The sequence below is a fragment of the Sarcophilus harrisii genome, chromosome 2 (assembly GCF_902635505.1).
Source record: "Sarcophilus harrisii chromosome 2, mSarHar1.11, whole genome shotgun sequence".
NCBI classification, from domain to species: Eukaryota; Metazoa; Chordata; class Mammalia; order Dasyuromorphia; family Dasyuridae; genus Sarcophilus; species Sarcophilus harrisii.
Window position 1 is genome coordinate 616790069 of NC_045427.1, and position 21830 is coordinate 616811898.

At 43.9% G+C, this 21830-nt stretch overlaps 1 protein-coding gene across 6 annotated transcripts in view; it reads right to left on the reverse strand.

The window, feature by feature from the left end:
* Positions 1 to 12905: 12905 nt before the first annotated feature.
* Positions 12906 to 21830, reverse strand: part of PPCDC (phosphopantothenoylcysteine decarboxylase) — a 55854-nt gene continuing 46929 nt past the window's right edge. For 2 of the 6 annotated variants that reach the window (XM_031956590.1, XM_031956591.1), the window contains exons 3-6: positions 19626 to 19721; positions 18049 to 18177; positions 14117 to 14285; positions 12906 to 13727 (exon numbers count right to left, since the gene is read on the reverse strand). In XM_031956590.1, coding sequence (XP_031812450.1) covers positions 13642 to 13727; positions 14117 to 14285; positions 18049 to 18177; positions 19626 to 19721 — 480 coding nt within the window. In that variant the 3' untranslated portion in view covers positions 12906 to 13641. Of the gene's footprint in view, positions 13728 to 14116; positions 14286 to 18048; positions 18178 to 18304; positions 18441 to 19432; positions 19578 to 19625; positions 19722 to 19773; positions 19879 to 21830 lie in introns of those variants that run through there. The other 4 variants (XM_031956593.1, XM_031956594.1, XM_031956595.1 and 1 more) reach the window with 4 other exon arrangements.

Consider the following 21830-nt stretch of genomic DNA (forward strand, 5'->3'; position numbering starts at 1 on the left):
TTTCAAGAATCAGAATCTTAATATCAACTAAGGTCTCTAAGTTCCGTTTGGATTTTTCTCCCCTCCCACAATTGTATGGATAGGTTTCAGAAGGTCTGTGAACTTGGATGGGAAAAAAATTAAATCTTTATTTTCTCTAATCTTTGGTTTTCTTAGTAATCCTATGTATTTTATTTTATGCATTTAAAAACATAATTCTGAGAAAGAGCCCATAGGTTTCACTAGACTCCCCAAGGAGTCTGTCTCATACATCTGTGCACATAACACACACACACACACACACACACACACTAAGAATTCCTGCTCTAGCCCTACATAATACAAAGCTTCTCAAATTCTCTAGGAGTTCAGAGCACAAAGAAAATAAGCATTTATCAAGCACCTGCCGTGTGCCAGGAACTGCAATCAGAACTTTAGAATCACCTCATATGAGGTAGGTGTTTTATCATTTGCATTTTATTGTTCATTGACTTGCCCAAGGTCAGTTTCTAAGTATCAGAGACAGGATTATGAGCAGGAATTCAGAGGACCGTGAGGAGGCTGCCTTTGTGGAGCAGAAGGTTTCTGGAAGAGTTCAGCAAAAGATAAAATTGCAGAGGTATTCTGAATGAAAAGGGAATCCCGGCTTTTCCCGAAAGGCACTGGGGAACCATTGAAGGTTTTCAAGAGGGGAGAGCTTGAGTAGAGCAGTACTTCAGGAAGATCAATCAGGCTGTGTGGTACAATTTGAACAAGTTAAGGAAGAGATTCCTGAGGGCTGGGAAACCAGAAAGGCGGCCTTGATGAGGGAATGAGCACTTAGTCCAGGCTGTTAGGATGAAAATAGATATAAAAGCACTGAGGAGGAGGAGTCCATAAGACAGAGTCATTATCAGGAAATGGGGAGATGGAGGAGAGGAAAAAAACAAAGAAGGCTTCTTCTGATCCTCTTTCTCCTTTTTCTTCTTCCTCTCTCTTTATCAGTTTCTATTAAATTTCCCAATTACATTCTAATGTTTTATTTCACTAAATATTCCCAATTACATTTATTTTTTAAAATTAACATTCTTCTTTTTAAAATTTGAGCTCTTAATTCTTTCCCTCCCTCCAGTTCCTCTACCATGCCTTGAAAAGACAAGCAATATGATAGAGATTTACATGTGTGAAGTCATGCAAAACATATTTCCATATTAGCCATGTTACAGGAGAAAACATACTACATCTAAAGAATAAAAGAAAGCACACTAAAAGGAAAAATAAAGTGAAAAAAGTGTGCCTCCATTTGCATTCAGAGTACATCAGTTCTCTCTCTAGAGGTAGATATCATTTTTCATTGTACATGCTTTGGAATTGTCTTGGTCCCTTGTTTAGATCAGAGTAGCTAAGTTTTTCTTAGTTGATCATTGTTTTAATATTGTTGTTATTTTGTACAATGTTTTCCTTGTTCTGCTCACTTCCCTTTGCATCAGTTCATGTAAAACTTCCCAGATTTTTCTGAAACCATCCTGCTAATAATTTCATATAATTCAATAATATTTCAGCAGAGTCATATAACACAACTTGTTCAGTCATTCCCCAAGTGATGGACATCTTTTCAATTCTCATTTCTTTGCCACCACAAACAGAACTACTATAAATCTTTTATACAAAGAGGTCCTTATGAGTTGTTGTTGTTTTTTGTTGTTTGTTTGTTTTGTTTTTTGGCAAAGCAATCAGGGTTAAGTGACTTGCCGAATCACAACAACTAAGTGTCATGCATCTGAGGCTAGATTTTAATTTAGGTCTTCCCAATTTGGAAGCTGGTGCTCTATCCACTGTACCACCCAGCTTTTATTGAGAAAAATAGCCCTTTCTGCAAGTAGGCCATATTGCCTCAGGGAGACTGATTTCTTTTGGCTTTGCAAAGTATCACTGGCCACCTTGATCAAGAAGATAATTCTTCATGCACCTTTTTCAGTATTTTGTCCAAGCTGACACTAGCCACAGAATCAGCTGCTATCTAGTGAAAGAACAGAGGGTGCTTAGCCTAAAGAGGAAAAAGACTAAGGATGAGAGCTATCTTCATGTATTTAAAGGGCTATCCTGGACAAGGGCTGTATCCTATACAAACTGACTCTGTTTGGCCCTAGATATGGGAGCAATGGATGGAAGCTGCAAAGAGGCAAATTTGGGCTTAAAGTCAGGAAAACTCTAATTACTAGAACTGTCCCAGAGTCAAATGGGTTGCCTCCTACGGGGAGCATAAGGGTGGGGAAGGTCTACAAGAAGAGGTTAGATGGTCACTTGTCGGATATGTTATAATGAGGAATTCTTTCATGCATACGTCAGAATAGATGGCCAGTCAGGTCCCTTTCAAATCCATAAATTCTGGGATTTTGTATTGGGTTTGTGTATTGAATTGGGAGGTGAGGCGTAATGCTTAGATAGAAGGGATAAAACAAGGAAGGGAAAAGAAAGGATGGTCTGAGGAAATAAATGGTCATAATTAAAGTTATGTCTTGGAAACTACTCTCTGGGATATACTGGATGAGTTTCTCACTAGAAGATAAGCTGAAAGAAAATAGAATACAAGCAATACCCCCAAAGTCAGGGAGAAATTAGGTCTCAGAACTAGCAGGGACCTTCAAGATTCTTTAGTCTATCTACCCAGGGATTTTCTCTAATAGGGCCACAGGGCCTAGGAGTGCATACATTGGTGTTCTTCAAGTTCAAGAGAACCTTATAAATTAGATGAGCTAATACTCTTATTTTCCCTTTAATAAACCATGTTGAGTTGATCTCCTAAGAATTTATCTGATCTTTTTTTTACTTTACAGATCTAAACCTAGGGTAATTAAGGAAAATACTAAACTCTGTAGCATTCATAGGCATAAAGGAAAAAGTTAAATGATGCATCATTCCAGTGTTGTTCATGATCCTATTCAACAAATATGTTGGAGGCCCCATACAAGAGGGCTCACTGGGGCAATAACTTTAAAATACTGAATATGAAAAGGAGGGACAGAGTGTTAACAACTGAGAGGTCCAACCCTCATGCAGAAGGGAGGACATGGGCTATGTCTTAAGGAAGCTGAAGTTCTATAAGGCACAGATGAGAAGGAAGTGCATTTCAGAGATCAGAGAGGACTTATGCAAAGCATGGGAGTATTGGATGGATATCATGTAAGGGAACAACTTTTGGCCCAGTTTGTCACTCAGTCAAAAAGCACTTACTAAGAACAGGACTTTGTGCTTAGAAGAAGCTAAGAGATATAAAGAAAAGCAAAAAACAGTCCTCAATTCGCTTACATTCTAATGAGGGACATAACAGGTAAATAAGATAGATACAGAGTGGATGAAATATAATATGGAAGGGGAAGGCATTAATAGCTGTAGGGAGAAGAAATTATGTCCTAAAGAAGATAAGATCTGAGCTGAGTCTTAAAAGAAGTCAATAAACTAAAAAGTGGGAAGGTAGCCCACTCTAAGCATTGGGGGCCAGCCATTTCAAGGGCATGGAGACAAAAGGTGGACATTATGTTTGTGAAGGAGTAAGGTTAGTGAAAGCATATTGCAGAGTATATGAAAGAGAATAAATTCTCAAAGTCTAGAAAAGTCAGAAGAAGCCAGGTCACAAAGAGATTTAAATGCCAAAAAGAGAAGTCTATATTTGTTCCTGGAAGTAATAGGAAGTCACTAGATTATACTGAGCACATAAGTGGGAAGGGGCATAGAATTAAATCTAAACTTTAGAAAAAATTACTTTTGACAGCTGAATAGAGGATGGACTGCAGAGGGGAGAAAGCTGAGGAGGAAGACCAATTAGAAGGCTGTTGTCATAGCCAAAGTGAGAAGTAGTGAGCTCCTGAACAAGGGTAGTAGCCTATGTGAGTAGAGAGAAAGGGGTTAATTACGTTGAATTCCCAATCCCTATATTTTTGCCCACCTGCATTTTTGATTTCCTTCACAGGCTAATTGTATAATATTTCAGAATCCGATTCTTTTTGTACAGTAAAATAACGGTTTGGTCATGTATACTTATTGTGTATCTAATTTATACTTTAATATATTTAACATCTACTGATCATCCTGCCATCTGGGGGAGGGGGTGGTGGGAAGGAGGGGAAAAATTGGAACAAAATGTTTGTCAATTGTCAATGCTGTAAAATTACCCATACATATAACTTGTAAATAAAAAGCTATTAAAAGGGGGGGGGGTTATACATGGGAGATGTGACAGTAAAAACAATATTTGTCAATGGATTGGATTTGTAAGGTGAGGGGAAGGAATTGAGGATGACAGTGAGAATTCAAACCTAGGGAGAACCAGAAGGATGATAGCTCTCTGGACAGTAATAAGGTAGTTCAGCCAGGGGAAGAATTTTGGAACTAAAGATGAGGAGTTCTGTTTTGGCCACATTGCGTTTGACATGCTTACAGCACATCTAGCTTGAGATGTTCAAAAGAAATGCTGTTTTTATGCAAGGCTTGAAGAAATCAAACCAGCTCTATCTTGTAAAAAGCACTGATTCTGTGGCTTACAATTCTGTACAACTTTGTTTATGTGATTTCAGAGAAATACAGTACTACAAAACGTTCCGGGAAAGCTTTTGCAGGAATACAGAACTTAGCATAAATGAAATAGGAAATGTTCTGTACGTCTTGTGGTTGTACCCTTTTGTTTTGCCATACTCTGGTCAGTCAGAAAGAAGAAATGCCCTTATTGCTCAAGATTATGTAACTTAATTTGTTCCTCTTAATTGACTACAAGAAAGTTTTGATGACTACCATTCAATGGAGTTTGTTATACAACTGCTTAATCTTGATAATAAATTGATTTGATTGGGTTATGTTTCCTCAGCCTTAATCAATTATATTTGCAAAAGACTCAGGAAAAGAGACTAGGACTGGTTATATCATCTGGGAATCTAAGATGGTTAAGTGGACAATCTTGGTTAATTCAAAGAAGATGAAATCATCAAGTAGATGGTACAGAGGAAAAAAGAGAGTGAGAGAGGCTTGAATGACCTCCATAGTTAGTGGATGTGACACTGATGAAGTACCAACAAAGCAGATTGAGAAACAATGAGATAGAGAGAAGAACTAGGAGTGAACAGTGTCACAGAAATCTATGGAAAAGAGAATATCCAGAAGATGATCCATTGTCTAAGGCTGAGGTTAAGGAGGATGAAGATAAATCAGGCAATTAAGAGGTAACTTTGGAGAAGACAGTTACAGAGACTTTAGAAGAATGTCAGAGGAGAGAAGTGGAGTCACAGAGTACAGATAACTTTCTCAAGGAGTTTAATTAAGAATGAGAGGGAAATACAAGATGACAGTGAGTGGAAATGGCAGAATCAAGTGAGAGGGATTTGGTAAAAACCGGGAGAGACAGGGCAGTGTTCACAGGCAGGAGGGAAAGAGCTAGTAGAAAATAAGAGAGGAACATAAGAGTGAGAATGAGATTGGGAACAATCTGATAATAGAGAAGATGGAAAGGAATGGGATAGAGAACTTATATAGAGGGGGTTGCCTTGGCAAGGAGAAGATATAAAATAAGGAAAAATTACCTCAATTTTTTTTCAGTTAATAGGAAATAAGATCCTTGGTTGAGAGAGTAGGAAGCTTGAGAAGAGACAAGGTTTGAAATAGCCACTATGGAGAGGGGGAATAGTCAATCAATGTTTGTTTTCCCACAGTGAATAACCAGTTGAGATAACATAAATCGGTAATGTGTATAGTTCAGTATGGTTTGGTGATTTCTTCCAACTCTGTTCAGTGACGCATTATGAAGAGGAAAGGAAGAATAATTGAAAACTGAGGCTAAGCAAGGTATGGTAAGGGATATGGAACAAGGGATTGAAGATAGAAGACAGTGTAAAATTGAACTGTTTCACCAGTTCAACTAGGCACAATGAGGAAGGGAGAAGACTTTAGCCTATATATGGCCTCAGAAAGAATTAAGGACTAGAGGGATTGGACATTAGGTGTCCTCACATAAGGTGAGGATGAAGAATGAGGTTAGGAGTTGTAAGGCAGAGGGAAAGATAGAATGATAAAAGATAATGACCAGATAAGGGAATTTCGTAGAATTTCACGAACATAGAAGTGGAGTATTTGTGAGTGGTGACAATACTAAAAATACATCTCTAGCTGAGAGGAAGTATAATAAATCATGGGAAATAAATCAAACAACTGGGAAGTTGGGGAATTTGAGGGGGTATCAATGTGTATGTTGGAGTCTCCTTGTATGACAATAAGATATGAGAAGATAAAGTTTGTGAGCCAAGTGCTGAATTCACTGAAGTAAGGAGAATTTCCTTGGTACTAATAGATAACAATCACCAGGATCTGAACTGGGTAATAAATTTATTATAATAATAAATTTGTCTAATAGCAATAATAAATTTAATAAATAGTAGTATAATAAATTTATGATAGTAATAAATTTGGATAGTATAAACCTCAGAGGAAGAAAGATAAGGTTAAGGAGGTAGAGGAAGAGTTTGGAAGTGGCAACGGAGAGCAAGGAGCATTTTAACTCCACTACCTTGGCAGGTGAGCAGAAAGTAGAATAGGGAGAGACAATATGAAATGGCTTTAAATGTGAAACCAAGAATGTTGTACTTTATTTTAGAGAAAAATAGGAAACATTGAAGAGACAGGGGAGATGTGACTTGCTCAGATCTGTGTTTCAGGATTATCTCCTTGATAATTGTTGGAGAATGGATTGGACAAGGGAGAGGCTATAAGCAGAGAGACCAATTAGGAAGACATTACGAAAGAATGTTAGGAAGCTATTATGTTCTGAACCTTACCAGTGTCCTACTAATCCTACCATCCTCTGAGGAGGGAAGAAACAACTATTATTTCCATTTAAGGACTGAGGAAACTGAAGCAGTGGAAAGCTGCCCAAGATCAAGCATGGCACAATGCTCGGCCCTGGGCACACAATGCCATCTTGGGTGACATCTGCTTGTGCCCCTGTTCTGAAACACCAGACGTGGAGGCCAGGACTTTGGGATTCTGTTTCAGACTCTGCTGCGGGCTTGCTGTGTGATGTCACCCAGGCTGCTTTCCCTTCTCTTTGCCTCTAGGGCCTCATGTGAGAAAGGGGACACACGATCCTTCTCACTTCCACCTTTTCTGGGTAAGCTACAGTTCTGAGAACCCTTAAACTTTCTAAGGGTGTTACACTTGCTGTGCATGTGACCTAGTTGTCACTGAGGGACCAAAATGACATCCCTGTGTTGGAGTTGGGTTAGTATGTCTGGCAGTGGCCGATCAGACCAACACGAGCTCAGAATACTCTGCCACAGTCGGACACAATAGTCCTGATGCACCTTTGGGGTGGACTCCCTAATTCTGTGCATCTTGCATTTCTTCTGGGCTAATTTGCTCACAGAGTGCAGCGCCTTCCCGATGAGGGCAGGCCGTGCTGGGCGGTCCTGGGCCAGTGTCTCCCATGTCACACAATCAATTCTGAAGTTCTTGAGAACTTCCTGAGAGCGTCCTTGTCTCCCTTTTCCTGACCACCCTGTCCTTGCCCTGTGCGAGTTCTCCACAAGAAGTCTTTTTGGCAAGCATCCATTTGGCATTCCAACAGTGTGGCCAGCCCCACGGGACTGTGCCCTCTGCAGGAGAGTGGAATGTTTGGCAGTTCAAGAAAGGACCTGGTGCCTCATCCTGCCAGGAGATCTTCAGAATCTTCCTAAGACAATCCAATGGAAGCGATTCAGTTTCCTGGCACGACGCTGGTGCACTGTCAATACAACAACGAGGTCAGCACAACAGTTGTGTAGATTTTCAGTTTGATAGTCGGTCTAATATCTCTCCTCTCTCTAAACTGTGACTTAAAAAAGTTTAAGTTTTGTCCCCCTTTTAAAGATGAGGAAACTGATACTCTAAGAGGTCTAATTACTTTCCTTTGGCACACACCCTAAGGGAAAGATGTACCAATTATTTTATCCACCCACATCAGTTTCTTAAGATAAGGAACCAGTAACCCAAATGTGTCTTGCTTGGAGGCAAGAGGACAAATAAATTGTGTTTTGAGATCTCCACTAGGCTGAGGAGACCACAATTCAATGTTACATGGGGAGCTGACCGCAGAGACAGAAAAAGATTGCAGAAGTCTTCATTCTGCATTCTGCAACGAGTCTCATACCCCTACTCTCATCCCACCGGTTTTACCACCGAACCCCATCCTCCTTCCAGGAACAGCAAAAAACCATTGAGTTAGACTAGCCCACATGCCACAAAGATGCTTAACAGACCCAGAGGCAGGGCTTACTGTCACCTAAAAGCTCCCTTTGACTTGCCACAAAGCATACATTTTTCCCCTTTGGGTTTTTTTATATTTGGGGTTTTTAAAAATACTCATTTATTATCTCTCCCTCAACTTTTCACCTTACCATCAATTGAGCAATAGTAATAAAATAAATTAAAGCTATCATAGTAAATGTGTCTAGTCCAGCAAAACAAACTCCCAAATTGTGTTTCATTCTGCACTTTAATTTCCTCACTTCTCAGGCAAAAGGTGGACTGCTGCGTTATTGGCCAGTGCTCAGGCTTCCTGCTTGATCCCTGCATTTAGCTGAGTTTCTATAGGATTCCCTTGCATTTTCAACTCACTTTTCTAATAGAGAGTAAGAAAAGGGTGGCTAGCCTTCTGCCAGGGATACTCACTCCCTTTACTTCTTTTCATCCTGGCCACAGATCAGCACACACTATCCATCCACTTGAACTTTTCAGAATAAAAACTACATGGTTCTCTTCAAAGCAACCATTTGTCGTTGCTGTTTTTTAAAAGGAATTTTGGGGTTGTTTTCTCCAGTTTCCCCTTTCCCATCATTCCAATTTTCCCCAGGTCATTTCCAGATTTCTCTCAATGAATTTGTTGGAAAAGCACTTTTGAGCAGTTCTCCTTTAAGGACAAGCTGAGAATCCCCCACCTGAGGTCTGGCCGATGAGCTCAGAACCCCTGGAAATCTTCACAGGGCCACTCCAAGCTCTCAGCCGATTCCAGCCACCCCTGACACAAAAGCTCTCCCTTTGCCTTTGAGGGCATCTCGACGGCCTCCCTCCCAGCAGGGACCACTTTTGTCTCTGCTGGTCACCAACCTCATTGCTTCAGGAGGCCTCAGCAGTGGCTGCTTTGCCCACATGAAGACAAGGCCCCTTTGAACTCTCACTGTTCTTCCAAGAATCCCAATCACCTCGTGGGAGTCTGCTACAACCTCCCATCCCCAGAGTTCTGTTATATGGGTCAGCAGGCAAAGGGGCAGCCATGTGATGCCAACAGACAAGTCCCAACAGGAGGGCAATGCGTCCTGGAGCCACACTTCTGCAAGAGAGCTCTGGGAACTCTCCAAGGCATCAACTGGTGGCTCCTGGGTGGACCCCGACCCCTGCACCCCATGCCCACTCACTCTACCTGGGCCAAGCCTCCCTTCACCATGAGTCAAGTGCAGAAGTGAGCGCCAGTGCATGACCTCGGGGTTTCCTTACAGAATAGTGGGGTTCTGCCTAGGAGTCTTCAGCACAAACAGGCCCTTCCTCCCAGGAGCTTGCTCATCCAACTCCCTGCTCCTCCCTGACCTACTGCTTTGGCCACCACAACAAATGCTCAAGGGAAGACGAGAGAGGAAAGGGAGAACTGGCACCCACGCTTGTCTGGGGCCAGATTTCTCAAACGGCCTTTAGAAAAAAATGGATTCTAAGAAGGCGAGGACGGTTAGGGTCAGGTTGTGGACTCCTTCTCCCCTTCCCAATGACCCAGAACTGACTGTAAGGACAGGAGACGCACAAGCTCTTCCACCCAATTTCCAAATGCCGCTGACTTTAATGGAAGTGACCCTTGGGTATGTTCCCATTGTCATCTCCCCTGGGATGACTAGGATAGCCCCAGCCAGACTCCCTGATGTTTTCACTACCCACTAACTATCCACTAGTCTGTTGGTAGTCTGTGGGTAGCTTCATGAACCTGAGGGAAACTTAACCTTAATTTAAGCATGTTAGGTTTCCTTTGTAATCCTACCTTTTATGCATTTAAAAATGTTATTTTGGAAAGAGGTCTACAGGATTCTCTGGGCTACTAGAGGAGTTTGTGGTACCAAGAAGCTCTGCTTGACAATAGCTTTCTTTGAGAATTTCCCTATCAGACAGGAGTAGCTCTGGAGCTGGAAGGGGCCTTAGAGAAGAGGGAACTGAGTCCCACATTGAGCGACCAAGCCCAGGTCATGCCAGTGGTATCAGGGTCCCCAGCACCACATTCAGAGCTCTTTGTGCTGCCTCATGAAAGCCTCCAGTCTTGCAGCTGACTCTCTCTAATACACGGCTTCTTAAACTTTTTCCACTCATGACCTTAAGAATTTTTTTTGCTCAAGAACTTTTTATGTAGCCCCAGGTATGTAGGTTGATAAAACAGGCAAACAAATTAAGCATTTGTAGATAAAAAAGTAATTTTTCATAATTTCACCCCCCACACTTTGTTACACAACCCCATATGGGGTCACAACCCAGTTTAAGAATCTTTGCACTAGCACACCTCCAAAACTACTGACCCAATAACTACCAACTCTCTCCCCAACCCAAACAGGCATCTTCCATTCAAGTCAGACTGATGGTCTCATCTTTCATCCTATTGTCTTTCCTTCAGAATGTTCCTTTTGCCTTCAATGCATTCTCCTCACCTCCCCTGTCAATCCTACCCAGACAGAAGGCCCAGCTCCAGACCCAGCTTCCCCCAAGTTCACCCTCCCCTTTGGACCCTGCAGCAGGTAGGGTCTTAGGTAGGCTTAGATAGCACTTAGATATAGCCCAGCAGATCTGCCAGCTCATCTTGCAAGTTTTGCCCTCAGCAATGCTGTTCAAGCATCTGCTCTTATCTTGTTCCCTAATGTGTGAATCTAATCTTTCTGGGTAGGTTTTAAGGTCCTCGAGGGCAGAGACCATTGATAATGCTTCTGTATCCCAAGAGTACCTAGCAGAGTTTGAGGACCTAACAGATGTCCACTGACACCTGGCGACAAACCCCTTGCATCTCCCTGTAGGTACAAACAGATCTATGGCGGCGGCGGCTGCTGCCAGGGCCACTCGCCTAGCTGATGGAAGCCACAGCAGTTACATAAAAGAACCTGTGGATGATGAGCCATGCTTTTTGTGTTCATACCGGCCTTTCTGGTAGGTCCACAGAAATCTAGGGAGCGGCCATGTGCAGAGAGAACATAACTGTTCTCAATTCTAGAATGAATTCAGCTAAAGCCCTTGAGATTTTGAAAGTCATAGCTAACATACTGAGCCTTGGTTTTCCTCTGTTCATAAGACAGCCAAATCTTTTGGAAAAGAAAGGACATCAGTCAAAAGACTGGTCTTTACCCAAAGGGTAACTGAGGAAACTAATTCCCCCACTGACCCTTACTTTCTGGACACCAGGATCCCCCGAGTCTCTATCTGAGAAACCCAAGTTATCTGAATGACAGCCTCTGGGAAATGTCCCCCTCCTCAATTCCAACCAGGCAAGTTTTTAAAAGAGCACTTCTATTGTTGGTTGAATGAACTTTCAATAATTCAGTCAACCATTCCTTTCTTTGTCCATTAGGTGTAAAGATGGATCTGAAAATCACACTATCTAAGGAAGGGTTGGACAATCTGAGGGTTGTGGCTTAACTCTGGAAAAGAGAAGCCACAAGAGTGAGAGAGGAGCACCGTGTTCAGATACCCAAAGGATGGCCCGTGGCAGATGGAGCAGCTCCACAGGTGTGGGGGTCCAGAGAGCCATTTGTGCCAAGGACTGAGTAATCGGGAACAGCTCCACTGGAGCAAACTTCAGATGAAGGGAAGGACTTTCTAACCTGGGGAGAGCCATTCCACAAGGGGATGAACTTCCTTATGAAGTAGGGAGCTCCCTGGCCTGGGAAGAATACAGCGGTACATGGAGAGGGGACATGTCAGGAGCCTGGAAGACCTGAGTTCAAATCTCATCTTAGACTCTTCACCATATAATATGCAATCCTGGCCAAGGCACCTACCCTCCCTGAGGGATGGAAAAGGAACATGCACATGCCTGTGAATCCCCAACTTAATTACAATCTTGGAGAGAGGAAGAAAGTGATAGCTCGAATGACACTGATCTTCTACTTCATTGATCCCCATGTCCCTGTGCTCCTGATCATCAAGTGAACTATCAGTGTTCTTTGGGTCCTACATGATCTTACTCCACTGGTACAAATTTTTTAAGCAAACAAATAAGAGGTTGAAAAGGGCAGACCACTGTGGACAGTGCTGATTTCCTCACGTGACCACTCAGGGATGAAGCCTCTTGGCTCACAAATCTTGTTCCTGAACCTTCTGTTACAGTCACCACAGCTGCCAGAAGTGGGGAAGCCAGTGTAAACTTCAGAGGAGAGGGAGGAGAACAAGACCTTCCCCGTGGGGTAGGGACCAAAAGCAGAGTCTCAAGCGTGCTGGCTGGGGAGGTGTGGAGGCCCCCACACAAGCTGGGGGCTTCCAGGGAGTGATACAGAAGGAATGGCGAATAGGGAGGACCCCAGTGCGGGAGTCCTGGGCTCCATTCCTCCATGCAATGGGCTGAATCCCATGTGTGGCACTCCTGAACATTCGAGGGCACAGGGAAACCTGTGCAAAGTTGGTGAGGAATTCAATCCTCACCCAAATATTTTCTTTCTCTGTTTTTCACCATCCCCACCCCTTTTACTTTTCCAAATCTCTTCCTAAAGGGTAGTACAGCTGAATACAAGGACCATTTGGATGGAAACAGGAGAGGGCGGCTGTCCTAGGCAATAAGAATGTCTGCCTACCAACCCAGCCCCTCCCTCAGGCCAGAGTTTATCAGGTAGGGCCGTGTCTGCAGACTTTCAAAGTGAAGCTGCTCCTCTAGGCCCACTGCAAGAAAGGAAAGGATGATTTTTCACATTCCAATTAAGTAATTCAAAAAACATTTACTGAATACTTGTTAGATGGAGGCACCATGATGGCACCATGAGGCGATAGGCAGGGGGAAGACATGATTTCTGGTTTCAAAGGAGAGAAGCAAGATAAGAGCAGAAACATTGTGTTCCCTGATCTCAAAAGGGGTCTCTGGGTCCTCAGGCTGTGAAACAAGACATTAACCCAACAGCAGGGGGTCCAACAACCCTGTGGACCTCTAGCCAAGAATGAGACTAAAACCAGTTCCTACATGATGCACATAATTCTTTTATCTCAATTTCTCAATCTTCCTAAGTATATAAAACACTGCAATGGACACCAGCCTTTCCACTTTCCAGGAAAACAATCTAAACCTCCATTAGAGAACCTGATTTTCTTGCACAGTGGCAGTGTTAGGGGAGGGAGGCTGGCGAGGACTGCCATCGCAGTCCCATAAGAGCCCCCAAAAGAAAGCCAAATGGATCCCTGCTCCTCTGTCCTGGGTGGCTCATTTGTTCCTGGGAAGGTGTACGACACTCCAGGGTGGCCCCAGATCAGACCTGAGCCTGAGATGGAGGGAATTTCCTCATCATCCTGGCTTCTTACAGATTGCACATGGCCCAGATATGACAGTGCACTCCAGGGCTTGGTCAGGACTCCACCCAGGACTGGACCCTCCTGTAATGTCTTTGTCAGTGCAAGTGCTTCTTCTTCTCTGTGGAAAACTGGTTGGTGCAGGGGCCATTTCTTGGATCAACTCTGGTGTAGCAAGTCCCGTTCCAAAAGGATTTCTTTCACTTTCCCTAAAATCGTACAAACTTCAGCCATGGCCCCCAAACCTAAAGAGCAAAGAAATTCAAAGTAAAATAAGTCTGGGATCCTGCAGAGACTCTTGTAGACTAAGGAGAAGTGACATTCACATATTCTGCCATATACTGGTAGCTTTTAATGAAGCCACATGAGCATCCCCAAATACCAGGACTGGAAAGGGAGCCAAGGAGAGCTCTAGTCCTCAGGCTAATCCCAACAGGCTGCTAACCAGGAAGCCGAGGATCAGGAATCCTCCTCACAGAGACCTGCATGGAGCCCTGCCCTGACCATCCCACATCTACCCCCTCCCCATCCCTGGGACTCCCCAAGGACTGGAAGCAGAATAAGCTTCCTGAGATAGAACAACTGGAACAAGTGCCGGGGGTAGGGCCAGAGTGAGGGGCTCTTGAGACCTGACCTTCATCTCCACAGGCAAGTTTCTTAGCCACACAGGGGATCTCAATGTAGCCAAAGCCCTTCAGCTGCTCCATGTGCTGGGCTGTGACAGGATGTTCCCACATGGCGGTATTCATGGCTGGGCAGAAGAGGAGGGGCTTTGTTCGGTCCCAGGCCCGGATGACTGAGGTCTGTGAGGAAGGGGGACAGAGTCACTTACCACCACTTGACATAAGACCTTTGCCTCCAGTCAGGTGCCCATTGATCCCCTACTCAGGCAGAGGTCAGTTCCATTGCCCAGAATGTCTCAGTCTGCTGTATGACACCTGCTAACTAAGGTCCTGCCTCTTCACTGACCCTCTGCTCTCACAGACGGCAGCCCCTGGGCTCAGAACACTTTCTCCTCCTGCCCCTGCTCAGCTAAGCTCCCTCTGTCCCTCAAAGTCTGACTCAAGCCCCACCTTTTCCCTGACACCCTCCCAAGGGGTGATTACTCCCAGGTAACACTCCTTTTGATCTCCTAATGCTCTTAGGATTTTTAATCAATCATCTGATGCTCAGTAAATACTGTCTCATACTATTTATTCACTATTACATGAGAATCATACCTTGTCATCTCCCACTCTTAGTAGCAGTCATAACTTATTTACCGGGGCTTCAGAGTCTGCAAAGCACCTTCTACATGCCCACCTGGGAGGCCACACCTAAATCCTGCCACACATGAAAGGATACCTGAGGCACTGAGAAGTTCTACTACATAGTTAGTAACTGATTGGATCAGAATTTGAACCCATACCTCCTGACTCCAAGGACAGAGTTCTTTCCACCATGTCATACTGCCTTTCTCTTTCCATTTTGCACAATGCCTTGTTTACAAGATGATATGGGAGTTCAATAATTACTAGGTGATCAACCACTCCTCCTTCTATTCTTTCCCCTAAGTTTGTCTCCAGTTCTTAAAAGGCTAATTATGGGAAATTAGCCTTATTAATGATTAAAATTATTATTAATAAAGATCAATAATTAAAAATTCCATTATGGAAATGTTTTACATGACTACCCATATATAACCTACAAGGGTACCCATATATAACATATAAGGCTACAAGGGTAGGGAAAGAAGGTGAGAATCTGGAACTCAAAGTTTTAAAAATAAATATTTTAAATTATTTTTACATGTAAGGGGAGGAAAACATACTAAGAAAAACAAAAAAACAAGTGGTAACAGGGAACTTGTCCCAGGATCCTATTACAGAGCTGGACAGGAACTTGGCAGCATGTGGAGATAGAAATGTGGAGACAGAAATTAGACTCCACAGATAACATGTGGCAGAGGCAGGATTCACACGCAGGGCCTTGGAATCCCCTGTCCAGCTCTTCTTCACTGTACTATACTGCCATTCTCTAAAGGCCTCCAGCTAAACCATGAAGGGAACTGCCCTCAGAGAAGCATCCCACCAACTGCAAGCCATGCAATTAAAAGCAGGGTGTCTGACAGGCCTCCAGTCCACAATTAAGGATAGTTAGGAGACAGGAAGGACTCCCAAAGGGAAAATACTCAAGGGAACAGTAGCTTCTCTGAAAGGGAAACTGTGAGCGTTCCCATTTATTTACATGTTATACTTCATGAAAAATAATTCCCTTAACAACTCTGAAAGGTACCTGATGCAAGCAAAAGGAGAAGAAATGACCTGCCCACAAAGCCATGGCTAACAAGCAGCAGGAGCTACTCAATGTCTCAAAACCCAGAACTCTCAAGGCCAGGGCTGTTCTCAGCAACACATTCTGTCCAGCACACAATCCACTGCACCACATAAGGGGACTCCCTACAGGGGCCATTGCCAAGTCAAATACCATTTATCAAGCCCTTCCTTATCAGACGCTGTGCTAAGTGCTGAGGATACAAAAAGAGTCCCTCTCTCAAGGAGCTTTTAATTGCATGTTGGAGCATCCTACAGCAGAGGATATCGCTTCTCTATGGACTGGACAAGACGGCCTACTCTCAGATTCTGTGACCTGGAGAGGAGGGTCTCTCTGAAGAAGAGAATGCTCCTCTGTCCAGGTAGTGGCCCAGGTTCATTCTTCCCTCCTTCAGTCCTGACTTTAGGTGCCATAGTGGAAAACAGTAGTCTACAAACCCCAGTCCCTGACGGGAAGGCTAACTGTGACATGATAATGAGGAAGTCCTGCCAGGAGCTGCAGCCAGAGGATGGGAGATTTTATTCAGAGGATGAAGATCAGGTGTCCTAAACTCCCTGGTCCTGCTCTTGGAACTCCAAGGTTCCACCCACAAGTGGGGAAAGAACTACCACCTCTGCAAGCCTGACTGAAAAGCCAGCTCAAGCACCAGAATTTCCCACTTGTCTCCACCAATAAAACAACTGAAAGACTGCTGTGAGTGACAGTTTCAGTTGCATTTCCTCTTGGCTCCCGGCCAAGCTCCTTGGGCAGAACTGGCTTGTGGGCCTAGACAATTCCTTTCCATCCGATGGACGAAGGACGACCAGGTTTAGGAGCAGCAGCTCAGCACACACCACTCCTGGACAAGCACGAGCATCTGCTTTCCCTACTACCTCTCTGTTAAACCAGAGGCCCCCAGATCTAAACATGTCTCGTGATCACAGAGAGCGGAAAGGCAAGAGACTCCCCCTCCCCACATCACATTCTGAACACCCCCTCCCCGAAACGCAAGGCACCTTGCGGGCTAGTTCAGGGGGAGAAGGCCCTGCCTTCACAGTGACCCTGTGAGAGTCACTCACTAAGGATCTCAATTAATTTAGTAAGTGACATGGAAAGAACTCATTACTACTAATGTAAATGAGGAGATCGAGGGGTATGGAAACAATCTGTGGGCAAAGGTTCTGATCCCCTTACCAAATATGGGGCGCAATGAACCTAAGCCATCCTAAATGATTCTCACTGCATCCTGGGACTTTCACACACTACCAAAGTTGGAGGAAAGCTCCAAGGCCACGTGGGCCAATTCACAGACAGAGGAGCTTGCCCGCCCCCCCGCCCCCACCCCTAATGAGGGGGCCTCCAGCGCTTGGCCGCGTCCTGCCCAGCCTGCCCCTCCTGGGGGCAGCGCTGCCTAAGAACGCCAGGGCAGTCTTTCCAGGACAGCAGTTCCTCTGAACAAGTCTTACTTCCTAAAACCGGCATGTCTTTGCCTTGCTCCCCACGCCCATCATCAGCTGGCCCCTCTCTTTCCTTCCTTCCCCTTTCTACCGTGCCAAGCTGGCTCTGTGTGACCACAGGCCGGTGGCGAAAGCTTCAATCCAGAGACAGCAGTTGAGTAAGCGCTGAGAGGAAGTAAGCGTCCTTATCTGATCTCTCACATGTATTTTCAGACAACTAATCAAGCGGAGATAAAGGAGGAGCCAGAGGCTGGAGAGAAGAGAAGCAAGAAGAAAATGGCGGGGCCAGGCTGCCCATGCCTGCTCTCCTAGCTGTCAGGCAGGGGGACTGCACTGGCTTCCACACCAAGGCTGGTGCCAATATGGAGAAGAGGGGGGAGCCAGCCCAGGTCAGGAACAGAACAAGTCAACAACTGCACCAGACCATTGATGGCCCTTGCACTTTCACCCTGAAAGAGACAGGGTGCTCTGGGCTTAAAAAAAACCAATGAAATGGCACGTCAAGGAAAGTTCTATAAGATGAGCAAGATGAGAGGGGAAGGAAGAAGGGAAAGGAGAAGTCCCAGACAGCCCAGAACAGAGCAAGGAGAAAAGGGACAAGGACAGTGGGACCCATAAGATGCCTTTAAGCAGTGCCATGCTGTGGACATATCTGCTCATCAGCAGTTAGTCTATTTACCTCCCTGGATACAAAGGGACATGAGGCAAGAGGCGCCCACAGTCACGGACCCTCAGGACCTGGCAGAAAGTGGCGAAGGCCCCACCTCACAGGCTGCCGCTGCCAACAACAGAAAGGTGGGCACTGTGGGTCACTCACCAACAAATTGTCACAGATGCCACTGGCCACCTTTCCCAGCGTGTTGGCATCAAGAGGGGCAACTACCAGCAGGTCCGCCCATCTCCGAAGGTCAATGTGCAGGACGGGGTCAGAGAGACTCTTCCACATCTGAAAAGAAGCACACACTTACTCAAACTCTGCTGGGTGAAGGCCCCGTGCTAGGCAGACAAAACCCGGCCTCAGGGAGCTCCCGCCTGTGCCCATATGCAGGGCCGCTGCTTTCACAATCACACACCCGGAAGTCTTTGACAGCTGCATCAGAAGGACACAAGTCTGGACCAGACAAAAAAGCTTGAGAAGCATTGCCTTAAAGAGATGGGGCTGGGAACCCAAAAGGGCTTTACCCCACTTTCTAGTTCCTCAAATTCTGTTTTTATTCTTGAAGAAACAAAATTATGTCATTTCCTTTGACAAAAGGTACCTGAGGCTTCCATTCAATCTTGGATTTACATTTATTCATGTGCTAGTGTTGCAGATGGCAAAGGCAAAAGACAAAACAAAATAGTTCCTGCCCTCAGTGGGGAGCTCCAAATCTGCTTGTTTAAGGTGCTTAATTCTCTGAGCCACTGGAAGTAGAAAAAGAAAAGGGAACCAAAGATCAAGGGAAGGAAGGCCCAAAACCCTGTTCAATGAGGCAACTGCATATTTTGTGAACCAAATGGAATTTTTCTGGGTCTAAAGATTTCAAAAACTACTGGCAGAGCTGCCTACAGCCTATATACTTTATGACTGATGAATCAGACTGTGGAATTCCCTGCTGCAGGTTATTAGTGTAATGCTGGAGAAACTGAGGCAAGATAGAGATTAGAGAGTTATAATAATTTATTGGAGAGTTTAAGTGACTGGATCGGACTCTCGTCTCCAAGAATCCAGTATCGAATGTGGGGTCCCAGAGATTCTTTATAGGGTTTAGTGATTAGGAAGAACAATGACAGGATAGGGGAGGCAGAGTGAGTACTGGACATTCTGATAAGTTGGGAAGGGCTGGAGTCAAGATGTCTAAGATAGAAGGTCTTTCTCCTTATCTTGATTAGACATTCACAGTTTATAACCTTAGAGTAGCTAGCCCTAAGTTATATCAGGATTAATGGTTAGGAGTGGGAATGTTGCAACCAGGCAGAACAATTCAGTGAAATTGAGATAGAACAATTAAGGGAAACTGAGGTAGAACAATTAAAGGAAATTGTGGCATAACATTAGGATCCTGAAAGCAGGATGGGGGAAATAACTGGATAAGCTCATGATAGTGAAGACAGTTCTAAGTGATGTGGACAAAGAGCACAAATTGAGCTCCTGAGTGCTTACAACAACCAAGATAAGGATAAAGGGCCCCAGTCTCAGGCCAGGGGCAAAGGCCCTGTACCTGAAAGCAGAGAGTGATTTCTGGGTTTTCAGCTGCTGGAAATAGTTTCCATGTTTCTTTTGCACGAGAGGTTCTGACCATTGCTACATGCCTGGACCTTCCCTTCTGGTGTGGCAGAGGCCAGGAGAATGGCTGTGGAGGGAAAGGGACAGAAATGGAAAGGAGTCTGGGCTCAGAGCCCCAAAGCACTGACCTCCCACTCATCAGCATCACTATAGATGGTGACAGGAACATCGCAAGCCTTGTAGAAATGTTTGGCTCTCTCCGTGGTCACCACCGCTACTTCCAACTGTCAGTGGGAAAAAAAGAGGAAGAATGAAGAGAGAAGAGAAAATAGTTACTCAAAAGTCTGAAGATCCAAAAGGAGTTGCAGGCTGAAAACCAGGTTTTCTCTAGCTCCAACCCCTCGAGGACGCTTTCTCCACACCCCATCAGTGCATTTCTCGTGTTTGCACAGCACTTCCTTCCTTACCCAAAGAGTCAGACCCCACCAGGTGTCTGTGGTTTCAGTTCCCCATAAGAGGGAAATTGAGTGGGTAGGGTTGCTGAGCTATTTAGGAATGAGTCACTAGGTTCCTGGTGTATATAAGTCTGCAGCAACCCATGACATTAACAGAGGGAGGTAGAGAAGCAGAAGCAAGGAGATGAAGAGAGAGCTGCACTAAGAAAGGCAAGCAGCTCCTCAAAAGGTACAACAGCAGGGCAGTTAGGCAGCATCAACCCTGAACCTGAGTTCAAATATAGCCTCAGACACTTACTAGCTGTGTGATCCTCACGAATCTCTTAGCCCTTGAGAGAGAAAGAGAGAGAGACAGAGAGACAGAGAAACAGAGAGAGAGACAGAAACAGAGACAAAGAGAGAGAGAAACAGAGAGAAAAAGAGAAAGAGAGAGAGAGAGAGAGAGAGAGAGAGAGAGAGAAACAGAGAGACAGAAAGAAAGAGAGAGAGAGAGAAACAGAGAGGCGGGGGGGAGGGAGATGGTTGGGCCCACAGAATAAGGCAGGGGCCTCATCTCTGAGACTGCTGTCTATCCTATTTCCCAGAAGCAGAACATACCTAGCAGACAATATTAAGATTTTGTCCCTCTTTGAAAGTCAGTGGTAGAAGGGTTATGGAAAGATAAGTACAAATGTACTACTGGTGGGATTGTGAAAAGATTCAATTATTCTGGAAAGCAATTTGGAATCATGTAAAAAAATGTGATTAAAATGATATTCTACTGCTATGCATAAACCCCAAGGAAGTCAAAGCTAGAGGGAAAAAAAGGTCCCATAGACGCAAAAATATTTATAGGAAGTACTCTTTGTGGTAGCAAAAACAAAAAAAAAAACAAAAACAAAAAAAACCCTGGAAAGAAAATAGAAGCTCACCTATTAGTGAACAACTAAACAATGGTACATGAATATAATCGATTACTATGTGGCAAGAAACAATAAATGTGATGTATTCAGAAAAACCTGGAGAGACATATAAACTGATAAAGTAAGCAGAGCTAAGAAAACAATATCCACAATGACTACAATAATGTAAGTGGAAAAAACAAAAAAACTATGGAAACTGAGTGGTATAGTATAGTATCATAAAAGACAAGCTTAGCTCTAAAGAGATATGAAAAGATATCCCCCCTGTTCCTTTGCAGAGATGGGAGCCCATGGGTATAAAACACTGCATATAACATTAGACTTTTTTTTAAAGATATAAATTGGTTTTATTGAACCCTTTTTTCCCTTTTTAATCTTTGTTTAAAGGATTGTCCTATTGGAAGGGGATAAAAAGCAGAGATATAGAGAGAAATGTAAGTAACAAAGCAAAAGATATCATTAAAAACCTATTTTAAAAAGAAACGTGCCCTTCCTGATAACCAAGAAGACTGAAAAGCTTTTGCATGAACAAAATCAATTAGGATAAGAAGGAAAGCTGTCAACTCAGAAAAAATAATCTTTGCATCAACTATCTCTTTTATATCTTTTGGATACCCAAAGTGTAGAGGAATCTAACACAAATGTATGAAGTCAAGAGCGATTCCCCTCAGTAAGTAGTCAAAGGACATGAATAAAAGTTCTTCAAAGAATTACAAATTATAAATAGTTATAAGAAAATTGTTGCAAATCACTAATAAGAGAAATGCAAATCAAAACAAGCCTGAGGTGTCACCTCCCACAGGTATCCCTTTGGAAAAGAACTCAGGAATAATCAAAGCTGTCAAAAAGAGTTAGGGTAGGATGAGGACACTAATACACTGCTCTTGGCTGTGAACTGGCCCAAACATTCTAGAAAGGAATTTGAATTTCTGCCGAGAAAGTGGCTTTGACCTAGCAATCTCACTGCTAGGCATATGGCCAAAGGAGGTCAAAGATAAAAAGAAAAATTCCATAGATATAGTGCTCTTATAGCATC